General features: G+C 43.2%; 1 protein-coding gene across 25 annotated transcripts in view; it reads left to right on the top strand.

Moving 5' to 3' along the window:
• The window catches only part of LOC125775022 (neural-cadherin), a 476,608-nt gene that overhangs the window by 261,421 nt on the left and 189,139 nt on the right, over positions 1–26,048 (top strand). For 18 of the 25 annotated variants that reach the window (XM_049445413.1, XM_049445410.1, XM_049445407.1 and 15 more), the window contains exon 2: positions 20,995–22,723. In XM_049445413.1, the coding sequence (XP_049301370.1) occupies positions 21,121–22,723 (1,603 nt within the window). In that variant the 5' untranslated portion in view covers positions 20,995–21,120. Of the gene's footprint in view, positions 1–20,700; positions 20,835–20,994; positions 22,724–26,048 lie in introns of all 25 variants that reach the window. The other 7 variants (XM_049445418.1, XM_049445408.1, XM_049445417.1 and 4 more) reach the window with 2 other exon arrangements.

Here is a 26,048-nt window from a genome sequence, read left to right as displayed (position 1 = left end):
GGATAAAACATCCAACAATTCTTCTTTGCGTGGAAATTTCATGCATAAAATTTAAGCCGACTCTGGTATGGTTTTCTCCCGAAAGTATATTCTCAGCAGGATGTTTTCCTGTACGTTTTCCCTTCCGTGGCTGGATGGGAAAAAAGCAAGTGCAATATTGCATGGCCCCCGCACTTAACGCAACGAAAAAAGAGCGGCTTAGTGTGGAATTCGCTCAGGATAATGGTATAATGAGTTCAGACCCAGAGTTTGTTATCCTTGACAGTGTTTGTGGGAAGCCAGCCAGTAATGAGGTGGGCAAGAAGAAAAATTGCCGTTCTTTCGCAAATGGTACAGTGGAAAAGTGGAAAGGAAATGTTGTACTATTCTGTGTTATATCCCGAGTAAGGTGCATTTGCTCTCTCGCACAGACGTTCAACTCATGTCAGGGGAGAAAAAAAGGAAACATTTTCCACAATGATTTCATTCCTGTTTTCCACTAGCAAACTTCCACGGGGTAAATGGAGTTTGTGTGTTTTTGTTTGTTTTTCCACTGCATGGCATTAGCGTGATAGTAGCTAAAAATCGGGTTCGTTTTTTTTCTCTACTTCAACGAGGGATACGAGGAATTGTCCGCATTATTTCCATCCAGTCCGAGTCCTGGACGTTCGCATAAATCACACACTGTATAGGCGATTCGTTTGCGCTTTAGCGCTTGTTTGAATTTGGCAAGTTTTTGTCCACTGTCCAGTGTAGCTCTTTCAGCTGGATGAATTAAAGCGGCATTGTGTTTTCCAGTGTTTTATAACGTTTGCTTTTGTTTGTGATGTGAAGAATTTTGAAATGCGCTTATAGGGAGACAATGTTTGCTTCAGTTATTATTAAAGTTTTGAGTTTTTAAGAACGACTTTAATGGTCCTGTTGGCGAATGATCTAATATGCTTATTTTTAAATCATTCATAATATCAACAATTGACGATAAAGCGGAAACCACTCCATGGTTATGATAACTCATGTACATAAAACCTGGTCAAGATGGTTCATCCTGTTTCAATTGTGCCTCTCAAGCACCCTGCAGTGAGTGTTCATGGAGTGCAGTTTCCGGTTCGCTTCAGTCGCACGAGGCGCCACTACGTTTAATTACTTGTCGAAGAGGAAAGATACTTGTCTACCTTTCTTTCCATAGCTAATCGTAACGGTTCAGTTGCCTTCTTTAAACTGGTGCGATTCAGTAGCAGCATGACATTTGCTACCTGGAGCGTTTACACTTTGGAATTTGATTTCCGACACCTGAACCATCTTATACTGGACACTACTCTCATGACCGAAAATCCCCTTTGCTAACGATAATCGGGAACGCTTAGCACAGCGCCCAGCAACGTTGCATATCCCGAAGGTCAAAATGGTTCTTCACCATTACCACAACTGGCGCTTTCTAGTGTCCGACTGTGTGGCCCGGGAGGTATTTGAAAAGGAGATGTAACGTAACACGGTAAAATAGAAATAACGTAGCTTGGCTTGACGTTGATCGTTGAGCGGAAGTTACCGCCTAGAATTGGCAAATAGCAGAACAGAAAAAAAATGTCACCCTTGTCGGAAGGGAGTGAGGGAAGTCTACACAAAACGTAGAATTAATAACTGGAAATTGAATTTTCGAATGCCACCACACTACACAAGGGCAGAAAACGATAAGAGGGTTGGGATCCGGTAGTACCAACTGCCTTTTGCAAAGGATATCTGTTCCAAGGATTTCTCCTCTTACAAAACGGAGCCCTTAGCCAGTTTCTCGCTCGGTACACTGTTGCACAGAAAATGCTTACCAGTGAAGCAATTATTTAAGCGGCAACATCTTCCGCGCCAGTGCCATTAGCGAAATGAAATTTGCAATTATTTTTTATTGAAGAAATTTGCCCCTTTGCAAAACACCGTACTGAGAAAAATAAAAAAAAAACCTCAACGGTGGGCAAGGAAGGTTTATACGGATCGGTTCAGATGCGAGAATTCCAATACAGCTGGATGTGTTGTTGGGATGTTTTGACTTTATATTCGCTTAAAATACTCCTTCCGTTGTGTGATGCGCCGCATCCCGCGTTCGGTGTGTTTCATCCACGAATTTGATTGCGAATATATGCGAATAAATGTAAATACTAATTGCTGCCTCGCAATCAAGATAATAAAAATTTTATTGCCCTTGTTGCATCGATTGTTGTGGTTTCTGTTTAGCTTCTATGGCATGTTTATATCAAGCTGAGAGATCTCTAGATGTTGAATCGCACACTGGTACACTGGACTGTTTGAATGTCACATAATCTTACCGTTTTTATTGATAACGATGAAAGCAACTGAAAAGCCCTTAACCGATCCCCACCCAAAAACCTTTAAAGCGTCAAGTGGTTATGGTGCCAATTCATTACAACTGAACAGCACTCAAGGTACCAAAAAGGTGTACGTCAAACGGGGTAAGATGGTGGTGAGTTCGAGGTTAGTATGTTCGTAAATCGTTTTCTTATCGGATCCCCGTGAATGACAGCTAAAAGCTTGTACTGCTGAAAGCCCTTCCTTTTCCCTCCTGTACTGGCAGGATCGAACGTTAGCGTGAGTACTACCGTGCCCTGGTTGTACTATTTCTTCCCCGTACGTGCCGTTCACTTTGTTAGCACGAAAATACAAACGAATCCCACACCGATTGCATGCGCTTACATTTATCGAGCGAGCGATGTAATAATTGACAAAATTATCCTATTGCATGTTGACTGCCACAGTGTAAGCGTCTGGCTGTTGGGTGTTTTGGTGCGTTCCCCGGCTTTGAAACTAAAAATATAATACGTTGTTTTCCGTACCGATACTACGGTTCCAGTATGGCAAGTATTTAGTGTGCCACAAACCCAAACAAGGGAGGCAAGTAGAGTTGCGAAATGTTACCAGCAAAATGTGGCTCTCACAATTCATGATTTTATGTTAATTTTTACGATCCTTAAATTTAGTGTCCGCTGTCGTGGAAAAAGCGACGAATGCGAAGGAATGCGTTGGGAGGTTTCGAGTAACCGGAGGAAGGTACTCCGTTGAGTATTTTTCATGTAAAAAAAAGCATGAAGTAGTAACGGTGCGTGGTGGTAAGGTTGTGTGGCTAACCTCAGAAATGCTTGATGTTACAGTTACATTCTGATTCGTTGTACACATTTTGTTGACTGGCCTGGCTTCTGGGGGCTGCTCCGTGACTTGTTCCGGTACGTGTACTGGACTAAATGTTTGCTACACTTTAGCGTACTCTTAGCGAGATACTTGACCGTTCTGTGAATTCTCTTTCATGTTTGGAAAAATGTTTCTGTGAATAGCCAAAAGCTTCCCTAGTAGCTAAACCGTATGCATTAACGTTTTTTTTATTGTGATTCTATGCAAATGTTTTGCAGCATTTATGTTGCTTACGATTTGGTTGAATTTCATTCGAGGAATTTGAGTTCACTAAAGAAATTCTTGGAAGTCTTATTTTTTGGGATATAACTTTGGATAGCGTTTTGATCGAAGATCATAAAAAATCGATGTTTTGTCATAGTTCTATACAATTCTTTGTCGTATCAAGAGTTAGAAAATGTCATGAACTACCACCATTATCATCCATTTTATTGCTAATACCTCAGAGTAGCTCCAGTGGAGTATCTGGCATTAGTGCGCACGTGGAAAGTAATTTTCGTCCAATAGAGGAAACATTCAATTATTCAATGTTCCTTTCTTGGAAATGCAATAAACTGCATAGCGACGGAAGCTGCCAATAGCGCATGTATGCCCGCCGCACATAAAAACCTTAGCCACCGTCTGGGTGTTCCGACCAGCGCGCACCATACGTTCGTCGCGATGCAGAAACTAATCCAATTAGCGAAAGTTCAACCAGTGTTCCCGCCGTGATTCTTACGGTACGTCTTCCCCGATGGGCGACCAACGGTGCCAAAGACCTCGTATACCTCGTTGGGTTCTGGTAATAGCCAAGCGACACCAATTACGGCTGACTCTTTGCTGATGCATGGGAATGGAACGCGGGAAGAACAAATGCCAATCGACGTGTGAAGCTTTTCGTATATTGACGTCGGTGTTCCGAGGTGGCACCGAGCAAGGTTTCACGATTATAGCTGAAGCGGGTCGCATCAATCATACATACTCGAACTGTTCCAATCGCATTCTTAGGCTTTTTTTTTGTTTGGACCAAGCACAAATCCTAGTAACAATATTTGATGTTTTCACACATGAAATATGAAAAATGATTTGAACAATACCATCCAATCTGCGGTGGCAAAAGTCTTGGGAAGAAAACCAAAACCAATCTGTAATCTGTTCTCTACCCCTACTTTCAACCTTTGAGTCGTGCAGGAATGCAAATAACCTGTTCGTTCGATTGGTTCCTTAGCAATTGATCAGTAAGCATCAATGTAAAACGATTGATTGAAAAGAATGGTAAGAAATCACGTTTCTTCCGCAACTATGCTCAGTTCGGACTCTTCAGGTCGTTGGGTCACGACACAATCCACAGCTGGGGTACTCATTTCACACAAACCAAGGTTGCTATAGGATTTCCTGAGGAGTGCTGGTAAACAAGTGAGGCATGCATCAGGTTGTTACCGTTTGTATCTCACCAAACATGGTTCACCTGCAACAGAAAACATGGAAGCGAGAGGTCTATGTGAAATTTGAAGAAAGAGATGATGTTTCACACTGCTGATCCCGGGTATTTTACATTGTAGAAGACAATCGAACGATTCTAGAAAATGCTGGTATGGTTAGAAGAAAAATATGTAGACGTGATTGGAATACAGAAAATAGAGGAACCAAGAAAGTTTCCCTTAATCCAGTTCCTGAGAGAGTGTTGTCTAGATGTTGTCTACGCATTCGCCTACCTTGCACGATTTTCGTGAGGTTACACGACTTCATTTGTGCGGTTTTTAAGAGCACGATTTGTTGTAAATTGACCATCGCCAGACGGTCAGGTTGAATGTGAAGGTAATCGATTTATTTTACATCGGCATTCTTGCATGAAGGTTCCAAATAATTCAGGTGTTTGTGGTGTGAGAGTACAAAATTGCATTGGCTATTTTTTATATTGTGAATTTATGGCATTCAAATAGGTTTAATATTTTCGAAAGTAATAAGATCTTGTAGTAGTTGTAGTAAGTTAAAAAGAACAAAATAACGAATAGACCAATCCAATCAATGCTACTTTTTATGGGGTGTGGAATGCAATTCTTTTTTTTTCCTCCACCCTGCCCAAATGTCTACAAGGGCTAACGGAACGCATCGGAACAACTCTGGCGGAAGAAGAAAATTACATTAAACAACAAGATTGCTTAGCTCACGGAAGGGTGATTAACTCTTCCGTTTCGATCATGCACTTCGTTTCCGCCAGGTAACGGCAGCATTTCACTGTTGGGGGAATGTTGTAACGTGACAAAAGATATTGGTTGTGTTAAAAACTGTGATAATGAGAAACTGTACGGGAAAGTGGCGGAAGTAACCCTACCGAAAACAGTGTAACAGTATGTCTATAAACTTGTACTATCCTTTGCAGGTCGTAAATTAGAGTTGTTAGTTTTACAAGTGCAGTCGATAAGGGAAACCATTTTCTACCGCAAGCTTGGCTAGTTTCTGTATCAACTATCACACTAGCCTTACTAACGATAGGAAGCTACTAATGAAGTGACATTATATAGAAAAGTTCGTATTACAACTTTACGATCGACGACTCCGGTATACGGAGCCATTGGGGGAAGTGATCAAAATAGGGAAAAGCTTAAAACAATCACAAACAACCTCCCAAGGAATAGAAATAAACAAAGGAAAATCAGTAGCATTTGTTAGTCATAAAACTTAACAGCATCCCTCCCAGAACGCGAAGACACTGGACACTGGAAGAGATTCCCACGACTGGGCCATTTCCTAAAGGCTCTCCTAAAGTCCAGAATGACTGATGCCACTTTCCCAAGCACACAAGCCATCGGGTTCTCGTTTGTCTTCATTTAGGTTTTGTGTTGTGCAGTGGTTGAGTTTTTTGTTGTTCGTGTGTACCTCCCATTCCTAGCGTCCAGACACGGTTGGGATAGTAAATTAGTTGTCTAACCACCACACCCTATCCACCATAAGCAGCATAGACACGGCCGTGTCCCACTGTAAGAACTCGTGCATTCTCTTCCGGGCGGGAAACGTTTTTTTTTTCTTTTCGCTGTGGTTCTGATGATATTTACGAGCGAATTATTTGCCTGGCGCTTTTGGAGCATGGTGGTTCAGTTTTGGTGCCGTTTGCTTAGAATTCGAAAGCATAGTTTGGAGCGGAAGGGTTGAGATTGGAAATCTACATGTATGTGGCTGTGTGTGTATTTTATGTTTCTCGTGAAGATGGAGCGATTTATGCGAGAATGCGTCACGGGGGCCTTAGGTCGCTCTGTGGTGGATCGCTCGCTAAACGAACCGGTTGATAGTTTTATGTGCGAATTACTGGAATGTTTTGCTACCGAATAGAGGGAAGACTATGCATATGTTTGCTTTAAGATTGATGATGGTGTGAGAAATCCATGCGAACTCTGGAACGTACGCAACTCCACTATTTCTCAAGATATTCTATATCGTGCTTTACCTGATCACATTTCGGAGTTGATCCCGCATCTCAATCGATATGGGGAATCATTTTCTTGACTTTAACGATCCCAAAAGTTTTACTCCACAGGAAAGATTAACATTAAAGATGATTCTGTTGCGTCTTTATCTCCCGTGCTGTGACGAAGCCACTAGACCGTGGGTGGATTTCTCGGTACCCGTTGTTTTGCGTGCGGCTTCAGATAAACGGTCCTGGACATGGTGTTCTCGGTCACGTTTTCCCACGCTACATAAACTTCGCGGTCGTCTGGAACCGCTCGTTGCCTGGTCGCATCGTCAGCCACTTTCGGCCACGCACTGCGGGTGTGCCCCAGCGGTATCCAACGTACGGCCCGGTTTCCCGGCACTTGCGACTCTGTTGCTCTCTGTTATTACTTTCACGGTTCGGTACAAAAATTGCTTAATCGTGCCATCGTTCCCGTTCAAACCCCGTGTTCACATTCACCTTCACGGTACTTGGCATGGGATGGGAGATGATTGACATTCATTCGTGATGCTGCTGAAACTGTAGTTCGTGGTCATCTTGCCGCTTTTCAGCCCAATCATCGGTCGGTTCGATTTGGCTACAAAAGAGTAACAAAAGAGGGAGAATAATTTTCCCTTGTAACGCTCATTCCAAGGGGTGTTTTGGGGATTACAAGGAACGTCAAATATTGGCGTATCCTAAGTATCTCATATACGGGTAGGAATTGGAATGCAACATCAGCAGTATAAATTGTGACGGCTCTTCTCGGTTGGAACATCTGCACGAAAAGTAACCAATCGTGCGTGAACTAGAACAGTCATATTTGAGACGGTACGCACTACGAAACCTTCCTTTCGATCCCGTTTCCCATGCGTATATACCGGCATAGCATGGCAAATGTAGCGACTTATCCACCTTTTCGGAACCTTTCGTCGAAATGTTACGGACTCGGCGACACGGGGCCGAAAAATCACCAAGCAAAAGGGCTGTCCGTACTGGGACACTGAAGAAGCGAGTTGATGGTGGTGCTGCTCAATTGTTGGAGCGCGTTGAATTCATGTTCACGCTGCGAACTATGTGCGCTTGGCGCGGCGCTGAACCATGACGCATAATCCAAGCATTCTCTTTCCTTTTCTGATGCTTTTCTACCCCATCGTACCCAGCAACCTCTTTGAACGAATACACGAAAAAAAAACAAGATCATGGAATTCGCCGTACCAAATGGTGAAAACTGGACAAACGATGCTGTGTGTACGGGTTCGGATTTAGTGTGTGCTTAGTTTTGTATTGGCCGTCTTTGAGCGAAACATCACTGAAGCAGTTTCGCATGTTTCCGATTCCGATGAAAAAGAAACCAGCTTCGTGATCCCGGCACCGATCATCATTAGCTTTGAAATTGAAGCAAAACTCGAGATGAGATCGAAATCCCGAGCATTGCCGCACCGCAGACATGTGGGGCTTCTGTTTGAGTTTTGCTTTTCAAGTGCTTTATTTCTACTCTTTCTATCCGATTGGAAATGGATTAAAGGCAGAGAGGAGTGTTGGATGTTCTTCTTCTTTTTCTGTTTGTTCCATCCCACAAACGCCAAATGTGATGTACTTGATCGTATTCTATAACGGTGGTGCCCTATGGTTAAGTGTATCAAATTAAATTATTTTTTCAATGTAAAAAAAGAAATCTTCAAAACGATTCGGTTAGATTTTTCATACTGGGAACGAACAACTTTTCACGGTTTGCTTGTCGTTAATTGTTTTTCACGAGATGGTTCTTTTCTAGTGAGAGGGATTATCTTTCAAAACGTGCAATTGACCGGTTTTGATCGGATATACGGCGTCGGTGTTCTTTATGTTGGACAGTCTGTTAGGTGGAATATCATATCTTTTAGGGGTTTTTGAAACATCTCCGCTTTATTGCAACTTGAGCTTGAGTAGCTCGTCTAATCTTCTTCGATTTCTGTTTCGTGGAAGTGCAGTTTTCACTGACAGTGGCAGAACGATTAGAACAGTCATTTCAAGTGGGTTTAATCATCATGTAGAAGCGTCATGGTCAATTGCGTTTCACCTAAAGCACTTGAATTCGATGGACTTTTAGCTCTTCCGGTTCATCACTCGACTTGAAATGGAGTTTTTTGTGTGTGTCCCATGTACAACAGCTTTTTAGATGTACATGGTAAGGAAAAGGAAGTTCAAAAGGTTCCTCTACCGTGCAACTAGTCAAAGGACATCCTGAATTTCTCGTATCATGAAGCAATCTTTCTGAAGGCAGGATTACGCCGTTTGTTTGTGTCCATGATCAAACGATACAAGGGTGGAGTGACGAACAGAATTCGACTCGATCACAACGAACAAGATGGTCGTTTGAAAGTAAAGAGAAAAAAAATAATCCAGTTTATTAGAACGCATCCATGGACAGCAGCAATAAAGAACGGATGCTTGGTCTTGATTGATTTTTTGTGTTGTTTTACAATTTCTTTCTGCTACTTACTGAACTGCTGAAGCTGTGTTGTTTTGCGAAAGATGCAGCTCAACGATATTGCAGCTTTCTGTTGCTTAATGTTGCATTTTGTGAGCGGATAATTGAATTCTGTGGAAAGGAGCTTCCTTATGTTTACCGATCGATAATGCTCAAGAAAAGGAAGTAACATCGCGTGAGTAAGGTTTTATGCTGCCTTTTCGATGACCAGGCTGGATAACGTTTTTGGTGTGGCAAGAAATTATAATGATAGGTTTTGTGAACGACGTGTTGAAATATTACTGACAAGTTCGGTGGTCCTCAGAAGTAAAGGTGTTAAACAGCACCTTCGGAAAGAATGCACAACAAAAAAATGGTATCGTTTTTATTGGAACCAATTATCTTTAGAAGCACCGTTCCTGCCGTTCAACGCCGGATCAGATTAAGCTGAAGCCAATTTGGTAAATCATGTCGATGCAGCTTTATAATTATTGATGAGATGAATCATTCAACAGTATCAGAGGTGGTAATTTAGGTCTTTTAAACCAGGATTCCTAGCATGAAATAAATTAGCGCCTAACAATTTCGTTAGCCAGCAGTAGCAAAAAAAAAATCCGATGTGATGCATTTCGTGTGAAATAGACGAAAAAAATATCGATTTAATATAGGCACACTGGATAATGATTATGTAGCGATGAATAACATCAAAGAATCAACCTGCAATTCTTTGCTATGTCAGTAGCGTTATCATGAACTTTCATAGAATTCCAACATAAAAAGCTTATCAATGTTCTTTGTTGAATAAAAGCTATAAAATAAAAGGAAGGTAAAAAAAGTTCACTGCCGTTCGTACTGATAGTTTCGTATGATAAATTGGATTGTATTTTTGTTTTCAAATGAGGGTAACGTTTATAATTCTTCTTTATTATTATTTATTCTGTTTACGTTTTAAGATTAAGTGTAAATAATACGATACCCTTCAAAGTGTTCTCTATCAAAATTTTGTTCGGGTTTCGCTTCTTTCAACACCCATTAATCAGTAGCCGATGCAAGTTGACAACTGTCTGTCAGGGATCTAGTTTTGTTGATCCCAAAACATGTCAAAATAAGATACAGTTCCAGTTGACATGGATTCCGTTTACCTTCCATGGAGAAGGACCCTAGGACGTGGCTACGTATTTTCTTTGTGTTGTACAAGGTGATGAAAGGGATGTCATCGAAAATAGACGAAAGGAGAAAGATCCCCAATCTGAGACTGAACTGAGACTGTGGTTTTGCTAGGGCTCAATGCGTAACGAACTCGGAAATAGTAGAACCTTTTTTTTGGTTGAAGGTATTCAAGAAGAATACATCATCAATTTTCATTCTTTACCTGGTGACGACCCGGTTTCTTTCCATGGTCTACCAATGTAGAAAAGTTAAAGCTAAACCACATCAGAGTGATGATTGTAAACGATATTAGAACACTGATGGGCTCATCAACACACGCACCCCCCGTGTGTGTTGCTTTCGTGGAAAAACAAATTAGAATCAGGTTCGATACTGGAAATCGTGTTCCAGCGCTAGACAAAAGGCTTTGGTTCACGCGCCTACCAAGCACCTTCGCCATTGTCTCGGGTGCGTATAATGGTTTTGGGGAGATAATCGTGTCTGATTTTATGGTGCTGTAAAACAGAGAAATTGGATGTTTTGTTTAGGACATTTATGGTGTGGGCACGGCAACAACACCGGAATGGCTTTCGACCAATGAGATGCGTGTTTTATGATGTGTCCACCAGAAGAATGGACCACGCATTGGGAGTTAATCAATGGACCATCATCGTTTAACGCGCGGTTCATCACCGTACGCGAGTAGTGTTTGGGAAAACACAATCGCAGGTTAATTATCGTACGGGACTGCATTCTCGGCTCTAGGGTTTTTGACTAAGACCGCACACAGCCACCACCAAAAATCGTCGACCAGGTGTAGCGGTGTAGAAATAAGACCTGGTGGCTAAACTACCGAAATTGTAGTAGTTGATTATGAGAGCGCTATCCCTGTCTGCTCTTGTGTTTAGATAATCAATTTTACATTGTCCTGCTCGGGTACGGGAATTTTGCCGTTTGGCCCACTGCCAACCGTGAACGGTTTAGAGCGCTTTAACGATATTTTTGCCATGAATGAATTGCTTCACCGTGAAGCACTGCATAATTAATGCGTCACGTTGTCTCGGTTCTGGCTCGATGCGATTAGCCGGTGTACCGGTGAACATGATTATTTTCGCTTCCGATTAGCAAGGATGTTGCACGGTCCTTTACGGATGGTATGCTTTATAAGTGCTTCTTTTATGCCTCCGAAATTATTTCACACACGAGGGAACAGCAGGATTCTGAAGGCTCTCTTACCTCGTGGAGATTGACAAAAAAACACACTCGAAAAGTTCAAAGTCTGGCGTGAAACAGGTAAATTATGAAACACTTTCTGGTTTGAAGAGCCTAAGCCCTCGGTTGATGTCTCTGCACGGAAGAATTCAACGTTGCGCTAGGGTTTTTGGATAAATTGCGAAGTATTTAGTGAAAGGGGCGAATGAGTGATGAAAGAAGTGTGTTCTTTCCATGATGAAGCTGACTGTACCGAATTGTCGCGTGCTAAAAGGACGAAAATTCGTCCCTGCTTATTTTCCGATGTTGCTGTGCATCATTTGTGCGAAGGATGTTGTGGAAATTACCCAACAAAAAAAAAGGTTCATCTCGTCTAGGAAATTGTAGCGCCTACTGCTAGTGTTTGGCAGTATCAAACATCAGACGGGACACAAATACACGTTTGCTTGCTGGTTTGGGTGCAACTCACTGCAACCGCGCTACAAGGGTGAACTCTAAGGGTGGCTAAGGGAAATCGTATCAACCCCTGTACAGGATGCAGAATGTATAAGAGATGACAAGGATATGTTCAAGATTCAGGATCGAAATTTTGCCCCCGGGATACAATTTTAGGGGTGTTTTGGGGTGCAGTTTTTTCCGTGAGTTCATTGACTCAACCTTCCCGTTCGGGTGCCGGAGACACTAAGAACAGGGTGGTTGCACCGTTGCGTTTTCTGCCAAACAAACTCAGCATCGAAGGGTCGCCGTTTTTACTTTCTTCCACGCAGCGAAACACTCACGCAGCGAGTTTCCTAGGTGAGGAGCCCTTGCGTTTTTCTCTGTTTCTTGTGCTCAGTTTCATTTACGCACAAACACAGAGGGTTTTTTTTCCTAATGCTGATGGAAGGTAACGCAAAGCGGAACGACCGTAACGCATCGACGGAAGTTTCGTTTTCGATTACCACCAACACACGCTCGCTCACGGGTCTCCCTCACTCAAGGTTACGGTCATATGGCATTTTTCTTTTCCAATCCACTGTCGTAAACAATGCGATGGGTTGGGATCGCATTTTAGCTGTATAGCCAAGCGCTGAAAGCGTGGAATTCGAAGCGATCGGTGCTGTAAACAATCGCATCGATAGGAGTGTCGTATTTCTCACCGACTATGTAGCCGATCGAATTATAGACCAACGTGTGCCGAGTGGAGAGTTGGTGGAACCACCTTCAGTGGACACTGCTCGAAAGATTTTGTCGTTCGCGTCTGATTGATTAGCGACTGTTCTTTCTCTTTATCCCCTCACTGTTGGTGTTTGTGAATTAAATTATAACTCCCTTTGCCGTTCGGTGTTGTTGGTATGTGAGATGTGAGCCATTTTTACTCTATTTCACGACCGCAAAAACCAAATTATTGTCGCCCGATTGGCTGGGACGTGAATTTCCTCTGTCATCGTCTTGCTTGTTGGACGAAAAGATAATTCAATCTTCACCGAAAATTGTCAGATCTTTCCCTTCAACGTTCTCACTTGTCTAGCACAGTTTTTTTTCTTTGTCACTTGCCCAGCGGCCACTTGCTGACAGTAACTGTGACCGACCAACACGTTTCGACAGCCGAAAAGATTGTTTGCACTGGCACAAGATTGAGATGCGTTACGAACTGAATGGGCCGGAAGGTTTTCGGCTCGAGTGCTGCAGTACACCGAACGCGTTAACCGAAATGTTGATTGAATTTATTTAATATTCCATTGTTTGACCTTTCCCTCTGGTAAAATTCATCGGGGGCACGGTGATTGTATCGCATGGCATACGGATGCATCACGGTTAAAAAGAAATGTTTCGTTTAGAGGAGAGAATACATCAAGTGGCTTTAAGGCATGGGGTGATTCAAGTCGGTGTGCTAGGAATAGTTTTTGTACCAAGGTGCTTAGCAGAAGTGTTTGAAAATAATGCATTTTCGTTTACAATGCAACGTGATCAGCATTTACAAATAAATATCTCACATAAAGTCGAACGATTGAAGATTCCGCCTCAGAAATCACGACTTAAAAATTAGGAAATGTTTGAGGAATATTTTCAGGCAGCAAACCAATGTAGTTACAGTGGGAATTTCCAATTTCTACATCATTCCTTAATCACTCAATAGCTAAAATTGTTTAATCCTTTTGGAGTTTTTAATTGTTTTATTTGATTGTAATATTTGTCGGTAAATAAATGTTAAGTTTTTCTTTTTAAATACAAATTGATTTAAACCAAGAATAAATTTTCATTTATAGAACTTAAAAATTCCTCTTTATGCTATAAATTTTACTTTTTTGTACTATTCTGTCATAATCAGTTGAGAGAAAAAAATGTTCAAATATGCTATGTATTAGGGGCAGACACGCTGCTAGACGTGTACTGTACTCGTTATCGTCGTCCTTGCATCGTTTCAAAATTAACGAAATTATACATGGTACGGCTTTGCTGTCCGTTCGAGTAGTATGGTTTACCATTAATAGGGAAACATATGCACTGAGAGTCCGGGGTTTTGTAGAACGTCTATGGCGGTGCGGAACTTGTGAGTGCTTCACGTGCTCACTAACCACACCGGTATGAGAGATTCATACATTGCAGCTATGTTGCGGTAGGTTGTCTGTCTGTACAATCTAACACACACACCCATGTACGGAAGCAAAAACGGAAGAAGTTGATGACTGCAACCATGTCCTGCATGCGACTCGTCCATCCTTCTGCTGCAGAGAATGGCTGCCCATCCGCTCATGCATCCATTAGGCCTATTTCCATGGCCAGAAGTGTGCCATAAAATCTATCCACACACAGACACGTAGCATATCGTAATGCAATGCTGAAAATCCCCATGGATCGTAAAAGGACATCGTGGAGTGCGGGTTTAATTTAGTTGGGTCATAATTTTTGAATAGAATTTCCCGGAACAAAATAAGGGAACGTTCATGGTACTGGAGCCTTGCCTCGTTTTGTGGTTAGATGTGCGAACCGGCACGACGCTTATCGTGCGTTGGAAATCTCTTTCTTCCTTATCATCTCCGCTGGACAACGTCATGAATTCGATGGTGGTCGTCCCGTCCAAAAAGGACGCGTTCGTGTGGTAAAAGAGTGCATTATTATCGCTGCATTAGCATCTTTCGATTTCGGTTCAATATACCGGCGTTTCTAGAGAATGGTGACAGAATGTGTACACCTCATCCGCACGATATATGCCGGCAAGGGTGGATTTTCGGTCTGCTGCAACACCATTAATCATGATGATTTCGCCCAGGGTGTGTGTGTGTGCGGTCTACGTGAACGGTGAGATGAAATAGTCGGGACTATTGCTGCAGCAGCAGCAGTGTTTTCACCTCGCATATACATACACACCCGTTGGGAGATGCGGTCTGTTGACATCGGCGTCTATCGATAGCAGGGAGTGTTTTTGAACTCCCTTCGGGCATTGGCTTTACTGAATAGGTAGCAATCAAATCGGAATTTTCCGATAAATCCATCCCGAAAAACCGTTGGTAAGTGTGAGGCCAATACAATCCAGTGTTTGCAGTTGTGCAGTGAGGACGTGAAAAGCGAGTACCCTACGGAGCTTTGTAACTATAACAGCTGTGTTACGGAGAATTTTTTTTTCATCGTTTACCAAATTTGAAAACTCCAGCATGACACCGAGAAGAGGCCACCGGTGATCCTTGCGCTAGTATAAAGTTAAGGGGAAAGAGTGATTTCGTTGAGGGGGAGGAATTTTCCGAGGGGTTGATAACGTCGGGTCATGATTTTAGTGTCAAGCGTCGGGCAGAAGGGAAACAAAATTGAGTTTGACGCCAATGTCAGGGTTTGCATTGCGTGAGTGAGTGAGAGTATTCTCGTACACAACCACCGTGGGCCGGGTAAATAGGGGTTGTGCATAACTGGCATAACGAATGTATGCTTGACGTACACGGCGAGATGTACGAGTTCGGCAAGGTAACCGTATAGAACGCGCACTGTTACGGTATATCGGCACGATGATTCAGTCTGTTGGGAAGTTCTGCGGGAGCACAAATTGACAGACAGACTGTCTGCTCCAGCGTCGGTACCGGGAATCAAATTTGTTCCGCAGAGGATTTCAGGTGATAGACATGCTTTTTTTTTTTGGATCCGGGAAATCGTATATAGGGAAAATATTTCTAACCAAGTAAATGGAAGTTTCGTCTGCTTGCGTGGATGTTTTTGTTGTTGTTGGGGTCATTAAATAAATCTTATCCTGTCATCCATCATACCTGGTAACACGACGACACAAAACGTTGTCCCTAATGACTTCGCCGATGTTTTTGGAGACAAAAATTCACGCTAGTGATAAATCCATCAAACAGCGCAAAAGGTTAACAGAGATTTTCGGGTGGGCAATACAAGTGGAAATTTTAGCGTTCCCAGCGATCTCTGTAATAGAAACTGGAGGCGCAAGGTGTCATTGTGGGTACCTCAGTTTGCAACAGCTCGTTAAAAGGTCGTTTGTCGCTGTGTTGAGCGATTTTGAAATCACGTCTACGTCACAGGAACTCAGAGTTGCCTGATGGTCCAGAGAGAAATGATATATTTTTCCAAGATCTCCAACTCCTACGGGGTCATTTAATTGTACTTTTGTTGTGCGTTCATTCGTTAGACATTGAATTGAACAAAACAAACCAATCTGTTTTGAAAAATCTCAAAACTCAAGAGAAATCAATGCATCAATCACCTTTTTTAATGTTGGACAATACAATACAGCCCGGCATGCTACGTAAGCATGTGAAAGATTATTCCTTAAGAACTCCAGTGAATATGCAGATAAAGGAATACACTGATGTCTTGGCAAGCACCAAAGGTGAATCACGACCATGTCAGTATAAATGGTTGAGAAATATCAGTATCAAAACGAGAACATCGTTTTAACCCGTAACGAACATTGTAGCGTTCGTCACAATGAAGGGAAGGTGTAAACGATGATCGATAAGATCTTCCCAGTTTTAAATAATTCATTTTTTCCGCTTTCATTTTCCTTTCGGCGCAGTGCCGCCAACGGGTGGTAATCGTGAAGTCCGCACACGCTGACACTGTTTGCGGTAGATTCTTTCATCCGCCTTTTTGAAAGGCTTCGAAGGCATCGGGTAAGGAACCAAACATACCCATCCCCTTTTTGTCTAGCCTTTTCTGCCGGCCGGATGGTGAAGCTTTCCGAGAGCATATAGGAGCGTGTTGCGTAGCTGCATGCATACAAATGCAAACATGAAACGCCGGTGGGTAATTTTCCGCTTGTCTTGTGAATTAATTGTTGTCAATCAATTAGAGGTGCCATCGGTACAGACCGTTGAGCTATAAGTACACGGTGGGCTGGATGTGTGCGTGAGCCTCAATTACACTTGTGATTTATGAGACGCCGCGTTGTACTGACGATGCATGAATGATGATGTGCCCATTCACGATCTTCTCCAATTAGACGAGAACGTGCCTGACTGGCCTTCAGAACCACGAGCTATGCGTGACTTCATTTCACGTAGCGACAATGAGAAGATGGGGTTCTTTTTTTATCTCCCTTTCTTTCAGTTACATTTCATCAGAAGACATTCTGCTGTCTGATTTGTTTCACCATTGGAAGCGCGTGGAGCGGGCTGGGTTTCGTTATTAGTTATTCCGCATACCGATGGGACGTCTTATTTGCCGGCCCGGCGGTCATCCGCGTCGAGCGATAGCGAACGATCATTGGCTAATTGGGCGTGAAAATTGAGATTCGTTCTGGAGATAGCAATCGGTGCCTGTCAGGGCGCCGGTAGATGTCCTGCGTCGTCTCAGCGGGACTCGCATCGCACTGTTGAGTTTAATCATACACAATTCATCAAACAGGCGTAGTCTCGTGAGGTATGCTGGAATTAGCATAGTTCGCGCTATTGCTAACCGGTTGTTTCTGTTGAACGATGGACAGATAATCAACTGTTAGATTTGCTTGCGTGTGAATTGTTTCATATAGAAGCCACTATTGTCACATTCGGGGTATGTCTAGAATCTTTTTTTTGATCATATTTCAAGACGAGAATAAAACCTGCATGCATCACATATTGGAACTAGAAACAAAGAATGCTAAATCTCAGTCTTTTGAAAAACTGATTCAAAACCGTCAACCAATTGTTTGGCTTCAAATAGATGTGTACACCACATACTCTACATGCTTTTGACATTGACGTACACTGGGCGAACTCTACTCGGTTTGCATTGCGGTTAGGTTACCTCAGTAATACCGGAACGAAATTTACTCGAAATTCTTAGCTTTGTGGGAGATCCTTTTCTCGGACGCTTACAATTGTTTATTGTCTGACGTTTTGTTTGTGGTTTCGTTTTGGGTTCGTAACCAATCAGTGGTTCGTTATGGACACGAGGTATTTCCGGCCGAATGACCTTCCATTGGGAAATGTGACAGGAGGGACGTAAAAGATCAAAGGGACAAAGTCCCAACAAGTCCGGTGGGTGTTACTGTTGTTTCGGGTTGTGTCCCGAATCCGCTTTTGATTTGTAGGTCAATCGTAAAGTATTAGCTGCCCGGGTTTGTTTGATGTTTATTGGGAGAGGTCATCTTTCGGTGGGGTATATATCTTGCCGCTGGGTATTGGAAGGACTATTACCGATTTCAATGAGTTTTCAGTTTTGCATTGATGTTTGGCTCGTAAATGAACATTTGAAATGAATCGAAACTGCTAATCGAAAAGGGTCAGTTCTGTTCGACTAATGTATCTCCTATCCAAACTTCACCGGAGGTGGTAGAATATTCTCTGTTTATGGATCATATGTCTGTAAGCTGTTGGGCCCGTACTTCCGCAAAGTATCTTCTTGGTTTGATCTGGTCGACGAGCCCTGACGTCGTTTGTTTGAAATTGAAACTTCAATTTGTGAATTGAGAACAGAAACAGTCACTATGTTGCTCTGCACGGTAGATGATTAAAATGGACCCACCCTTCGCGTTTTGCTGATAGTTTCAGATACACCACTTGCTCGCTGTTGGAAGTCAAACATGCATTACCCCTTAACCGGTCGGCATTCGTTTTAGCTATGAGACGTCGAAGAGCGCTCAGCAGATGAGTTCATCTTCATCATCGTGTGCCTAACCTTTCGCTTGATACCCGACCTGTGACGCGATTCAGCTGAAGGAGCACTCGAGATCTCATCCCCCTGTCAGCTCGAACCGCAGACAGCTAAGCAACATCATCCAATTGAAGTCTTCCGCGTCGTTGTTGTAGATGCCGGTACAGTCGTATTCCTTCGTTCCTCTGCATTCTCTTTATTGCCTTCATTGCATCTCACTATCCAGCCTGCCCGCGACCGGCTTCGGACGGTTCTGTCAGGGTCACCAAAGCGTAAGGGTCTGTTGCGCTTTACGGCCATGTCCGTCCTTCTTGTTGTGTGTTGCGCTTCACATTCGTTGTTTAATGAATATTGAAAGTTAACGATGACTTTTATTATCTACTCTTATTACTGTTAATCTTTTGCTCGAGAATGCGCTGATCCAATGGGTCCGAAGTGGGTTGACGCTTTGCCGGTATGGATCATAACCGATAAGCGCTGAATATATGTATGGACGCAGTCATCTCTGCGTGTACGGTATTCGTTGATGCGATTCATCGGAAATTCGTACGCCAGTGACATTTGACACATGGTTATGTTTTTTTTCTTCTTAAAATTCCATTTACTTTATTCTACAAAATGTAAGAAACCTTTCGCAAATGCGCGGGTTTGTTTGCTCGTTTCATAATTTTCAATTCCAGAAGTTTTTTTTTATTTATTTATTCCTCTCGTTCTTACACGCAAAGGGTGGTTTGATGTTACAAAAAAGGGATCTGAAAAGATTCAATCAACTTTGTTGTTACCTCTACCATCGGTTTACCATTTGCCTCACTTGTCACTGAACGGTGTCGAGTAGGAGTTCACAGGTCAACTAGATGTGTCTTGATTTTTCGTTTTGCATGGCAGAAATCGATTTGCGTACTGCGTCTGGGTTGTTGTAAGGTTTTGCTTATTTATTTGTCACCGCCCTGCTTTATATCGTTCAGCCGAGTAATATCCTATGTAGCGCGTGTAGCGTGTTAACAGAGACATTTTGTACCATTTTCTGCGAACCATCCAGTTGACACTTCCGACGAAACATTCATCTAAATAGACTCACCATCATCGTATTTTTTTATAAGAAAGCACAAAAAATATAACCTTCAAGATGTTCATGCTCATGGCGGATACAAGCATGGGTTGATGCTAATGCTGATTAGCAGCTTCGCAGTCGGGTGGAAAAATTAGGCATAAATTGGATTTCCCGTGTCGCCTCACTGTCTGAGGCTATCTGCAGCCGAGATGAGATAATTACTTTTGCTTTGTCTCCACACACTTCGCTGGGCAATTGAAGGGAATGTGTTTTTTTTCGCCCTTAGAGTTATTGAAAGGTAGGTATGGTACGTTCGTCTGTCAGGAATTTACATTACGTCTCGCTACACTTCCAAGGAACTGTAATGGACTTTCAAAAACTTATTTTTACTTATTTATTATAGCAATGGAATACATCAATAGAATTATTTCTTTCATGCGAAGTACTAGTAAAATGTGTATGTTCGAAGGATGTCATAAATTTAGGAAAAAGGTTTTACGCTTCCTAGAAATTGCATTGCACTGGGCCAGACATGGAAATATGGGATAAATTTTCATTCCAACTTTTTAGCACACTATTCCCATCTGGCGAACATGTGTTTGCGAGTTCCAATGTCAGTAATGTAGGTTTTATCTGCTCTCTTTCTTTCTTTCTCTCCCTCTCTTTCTTTCTCTCTTGACGTCTGATGTTAGACGAGCATACATACGTTTGTAGTTATGTTTTAAGTTATAAGCTTCCGTTCGTGTTAGTCAGCTCATATTCGTCAGACCAATGTGCATCCTGCTGTCGAACGTTACGTTTGAGGAAGCATATTCAATTTCCTCCATAGACGGTGCAAAACGTACTGCAATACTAGCCTTCACACGATCACAACCTCCAGGCATTAGATCACAATGTGGTAACAATAATTAAGGGAACTGGGAATACACCGCACCCTTCCAATGCACGAAGAAAATCCCTCATCCAATCCAGAACTCGTATATGTGTGATCGATTAGGTAACGATCGCGATCGGATCGGTGAGTGAAATTCGATCGATCACTTATAATTGCCGCACGTGTGGGGATAATGTATTGGCGCGCTTAATGGGCTTCTCTTCTGCAGTTCAACAACCACTTCTGACACGAGCTGCTGTTTTAACCAAGCCTAATGGTTCTTCTAATCGGGTGTTTTTTTCCTCTTTTATTTACAGATCGTAATACTCGAGTGGATGCGGATATGGGAAGGGGTGTCGTAATCGATAGAATAGATGATAGAAACCTTCTTTAACAAACGTCTGTACGATTGAAACACCCTGTGAATCGCGTAATATATTGCAAGTGTTTTGTAAGTCGAGATAGTGCTCCATTAGGAATCATGTGAAGTTCGTGGTTATGGTGGTTTAACCTGTGAAGTGCAGTGTATCGTGTGTTAATATCTTTATATTTCCAGTGTTTATAAAAGTGTATGTAAAATTATTTATCTCTTTTTTCTGTTTTTGGTTAAGCTAGGGTGTGTTGGAATCTATTTCCTATCTAGTGGAGAAGTAACTACCGGTGCGTGCGTGTGAGATTTGGTGTTGAAAAACTAGTGTAGAAGAAAGAGGGTTGCGTCGTAGGTGGTGGCGCAAATAATGTGCAGCCTCGGAGCCGCTAGCAGAATGCGGCCCGTGGGCATGGCCACAATGGCCTCGAGAGGTGGTGGAGTCGAAGGCGGTGGAGTCACTAGAAACCGTCACAGTAGTGCATCAGCCAAGCAAGTCAGTGTATTCGTGTTAGCCATATATCTAGTGTTAGTGTGTAGTGTTAACGTGGCCCTTGTGTCGGGCAAACATCATCATCATCACCAGGTGGGTGTTGGTGGTGGTGGTGCGGGCGGAAGTCAGGAGTTTAAATTCGATCCAACGAACAGCTTTATAAGCTTAGTGTTGCCACACGACACATATCCCGGGTACAGTATCCAGAAGTTTACTGCTAACTTCACCGGTCCAAATTCACCATTCTCGTCGATCTCGTCCTACTCGTCGAAGCCGCTCAATTACCGGCTGCTGGAGACGGACTACTCCAAGTACTTTACCGTGCTGGAGGATGGGCTGGTGATGACGACGGCCGATCTGTCACCGTTGGTGAACCGGCCGGTAAAGCTGGTCGTGCTGGAGGAGACACCAAATTCGACCGCCACCCATCAGCTGCAGCTGTACGTGATGAATCGTAAGGACATGCTGCACTTCCCAACCATGCTGACCGATGTCGTTGGTCAGTTGAGTGAGAATAAAGAAGCCGGTACGCGAGTTCGGGACATTCCGCTGCTGCAGGCGAACTCGGCACGCGGTGCTAAGACGGTCATCTACAGCATTGTCGGTGGTAATGATGGTGATGCATTTGCGCTAGAGGATAGCAGCACCGGTACGATCGGGCTAACGATTCGCATCGATGATCCGCGCAAGCACGGTGTTTGGTTGGTGTCGGCAAAGCCACTGGATCGTGAGCATCGGGAGCAGTACGCGATCGCGATCGAAGCAACGGACGCGAAGCGCATCAACAAGGCGGAAATTCATCTACCGGTGCACATTACCGATGTTAACGACAACAGGCCCGTTTTCGGCAAACCCGACTACCGCTTCACGGTGACAGGCATCAAGGCGACGACGCCAGCCGGCAATGAAACGGTCACCTGGGAACGGTTCACCAGTGTTGGGCGTGTGGAAGCGAAGGATGCCGACGGCGACAAGGTTGCATACCGGTTAACGAACCCCAGCAATACGGTCGTGATCGTACCGCAAACCGGCGAACTACTGCTAGCCGGCGAACCGGACGTCCCGGAACTGTTCGTCGATGTGGAAGCGCACGATCTGCGCACACCGAGCCTGAAGAGCGAGAACCCAGCCCGCGTACTGGTCGAGTTCGTAGCGCCCGATCCGTTGCCGGTGATTGTGCAGCATATGGGTCACGAGTATCAGCATTCGCACCGGCGTGACAAGCGTCGTGTTACGCGGGCGGTACGTCCGACCAAGCGCATTGAGTTTACCGAAGCGGACGGTGATACCGAGGGCCGAAACGTGTTCCAGCTCGAGAAGGAAACGGATCGCGAGACGTTCAAGATACGTGACGAAAATCCTTGGGTAACGGTCGAAACGAATGGTGCGGTGCGCGTGAAGAAGAAGTGGGACTATGAGGAGCTGGGACCGGAGAAAACCATCGATTTCTGGGTGATCATCACCAACCAGGGTCACAACGGTGAGTAGAGCAAGCTCAGTGGATGCTTTTATTTTACCAGTGCTTCACAGATAGGTCTAACGAATAGCGCACCGAAGAGATTAACGTCAACGATAAGCAGTTTGATCTCTTTAAGCAGTTATCTTATTTCGGTCAAACATTTGCATATGTGTTGCTACCCCTAGCCACGAAGTCGAATTGAAGAGTGCGAACTTCGACGGCATTCTGGCGAGTTATTTTGCGTCCTGAAAAGGGTAGGTCTCCATGCCTTAATTGATCGTGGATTTGCTTAATCCTCAACATTCGCCGAGTGTGAACTTTTGGGTTAGTTTCACTTGCTTTGTCAAGTGGATTATAGACCCGGTTTGGTGGTAGCATTATTATTGGACAGCATTTTTTTTTTCAAAACTCTTATCCACAACAGTGGATGAAACTACGCCGGTAATATCACTCGAACAGAGCGAGCCTTTTTTGTGTACCTTTGGGTAGCTTTAAGATGGCATTAAGGGCATCGCCAAGTGCTATCAAAATATTTGAATATTAAGCAGTTATGAAGCTTATGCCTTGGTTTAAGCTTTTGTGTGGTATCTTCATTCTTGCTTTTCACCATGTGGGGATTATGCATTTGTCGGTAGTGGGGTATTATATTTTATTATTTTACCTACAGATAAGACATCGAAATAGTTTCAGGTTTAAAGTAGGATTTAAAGGAGCAACGACTTCTTTGGAGGTCCGGTAATAATTACAGCTTTGTTTTCACATATCTTAAGCCACATGTTTGTTGAGTTGTGGCATGTAATTGATGATAGATCTGTTTTCTAAAAGTAATTTTATGTTAAGACACTTGTCTAGCTTCCACTACGATCAGATCAATCAAATTAACTACTTTTATCTTCGTTCTGTTTTCCGTTCGCAATGATTCAACATCAAATTAATGTATGCTTGCAACCGCAGAGAAACCTTCAGCCTTTCATCGTATATAACTAACCCGATGTAAGATGATATCGATGTCAATGTGTCTAGCGATTCAATTGAAGTTTTGACAGTTGAAAGTGGACAGTGGAGCAAACAAACTGTGCACACATGAGCGCCGGCAGCCGGTTCTGTTTTGTTCCGGCAAACTAATTGCCTATCAAGACGCTGCCTTCTAAGTGTCTATCTTCCATTCAACTTCGCTCGCTCGATGGAGCGAATGATGCGAAAGATTTCGATCCGAATTCATCTGTTAGGGCGAATGGTTTGCTGGGATTTCAACAAAAAAAGCACACGATTACCATATGTATGGTGTCTTGAGAAGTAGCTGAAAAAATGGGCCTCGTTGGGCCGGAAGTCGTACGTACGGCGAAGGGCTTAATGTAAACAAAACGCTAAATAACTGAATGTTTGGGAATGGATTTTTCTCACCCTCCGGTCAGCCGATGATACCGGTAGCTGATGGGTCCGGACGGAGGCAAAAGATTGTGTGATAAAATGCGTTCGTTTCGAGTATATACAGGGCGTGCATAAATTTGATCTTGACTGGTTAGCTGACCCATACGTGAAAGATGTTTCTTGACGCTAACGCTCAGTTGGTCATTGAGCAATGTTGTGTTAAAACTGATTAACGCTGTAGAGTAGGTTTAAGATATTGATACAAAGGGAAATGAGAAGAATCTCAACTTGGACTGAAGAACTACCCATATTATGGCACTTTGTGGAAGGTACTGAGTCAAGATACAATTGCTGGTAATAGGGCAATATCACCAAAAAAGCTTTGGCAATTGGGGTTTTGCATACATACAGCATAAATATTTAAATTGAGTATAATGAAAATTTATTATGCTAACATCCCAAAACAGTTCTGCACCTTCTCCGAATGTTAGAAAAATTACCCAAAAGGGCTGAAGAATTCAATGGAATTAGTCTTGAGTTTGGGTGCCCCTTTTCTCTAGGTACCAGCGTACCAGCAAAATTCCTCAGATTCATCGACATAAAACTGTGGTGGTTTTCCGGCTGGCATTAATTGGCGTTTTGCTTTCCTCTGTCAAACCATCGGGGGTGGCTACGGAACACTTTCTACGCTTGCTATTTTACTCATTAATGTTAATCGTGTCTCACTAGCGAGCCGCTGGTATAATGTAACTTGGCCAGCACGTCAGGGACCGGCTTAGCCAGACAAATTCCATCACTGGAACGGAGTTTGCTTACATCGGGGAATAGAAATTCATGAATACCGTAGAAGCTGGAGCGGCCTCAAACCCCCATCGCAGCGTATTGCGCCAATCATAATTCGTAATTGCCATCGCCCGCAGTGACAGCTGGTGTCAATGCGCCAAACTGGATCGCTAAAGTCGGACACACAAAGAGGGGACGTTTCGGTGATGTTTTCTTGAGGAATGAGATTTCGGTAATTTAATGGATATGTTTATGATGAGCGTTATGTGCTGCTCTTCCTAGAGATTAGATAATGGATGCTAGAAGTGATTTGAGCTTCATGCAAAAAAACTGGATTTATGCATTTATATCTGCACAATGCTTGTTCGGATAAAAGTATGTCCATTAATGAATTCATTAGTCATCCGTCATCCACCAGACGGACATATATATTTTTAGTGACAGTTTGCCGGCAGTCCTTTGAAATCGCGAAAAAAATCAACTCTTCACATGGTATAAACCTCCAATTGTTTCACTCTTGAGTGATGCGAAAGCCCACTGTCAGATGATGCTAGCTTTACACAGTTTTGCACTAGCATTTTCTCTTCAGCATAGAACTGATACTGCGAAAAAAAAATCTACCGTCGACCGTCAACAACCGGGTCGGGACGAACGATGATGTAGCCGAAACTGTTGTCGTATTTTTGTGCTGAAGCTCAGCAAAACAAAACAACAACAAAAAAGCCCCAAAAAAAGCAAATAAATAACGATCACAAAAACACATAAAGCTTAGCTCCTGTTGCGACCGAAACGTGAAAGCTACATTCGCGAGGGAAACTCATTTCCCTGTCGTAAGCACCCAAAATGGCACACGGTTTTGCTTAAGTGTCACGCCCAGAAACAGTACTGCTAGTAGTAGTAGCTACCGGCTGGTGCACGGAAAGGAAGAATTTATTGTCCTGTTGAGAGCATACAACGCTTTGCCAAGCGCGAAGTGTGTAGTGTCAGCCGTATGACGAAAAGTGCCACCCAATTCATGCATGATTTCAGCTACAAACCCCATTCGTGGAAGGGCTTTTTGGGAGGGCGCTCTGGACGCTTATGTTATTTGTTTTGTTATGAACAAAGCTCGAAAGCACTCTCTGCAACCGGGAATGACATGCCGTTATGTGTTGCTGTTCTACTACCGGCAGCAGCATCGTCCTGGGCATCA

Source organism: Anopheles funestus, chromosome 2RL (assembly GCF_943734845.2).
Source record: "Anopheles funestus chromosome 2RL, idAnoFuneDA-416_04, whole genome shotgun sequence".
In the NCBI taxonomy this organism is placed as follows: domain Eukaryota; kingdom Metazoa; phylum Arthropoda; class Insecta; order Diptera; family Culicidae; genus Anopheles; species Anopheles funestus.
The sequence above is the reverse complement of the archived record's forward strand: the minus strand, read 5'-3'. Positions and strand labels throughout refer to the sequence as shown.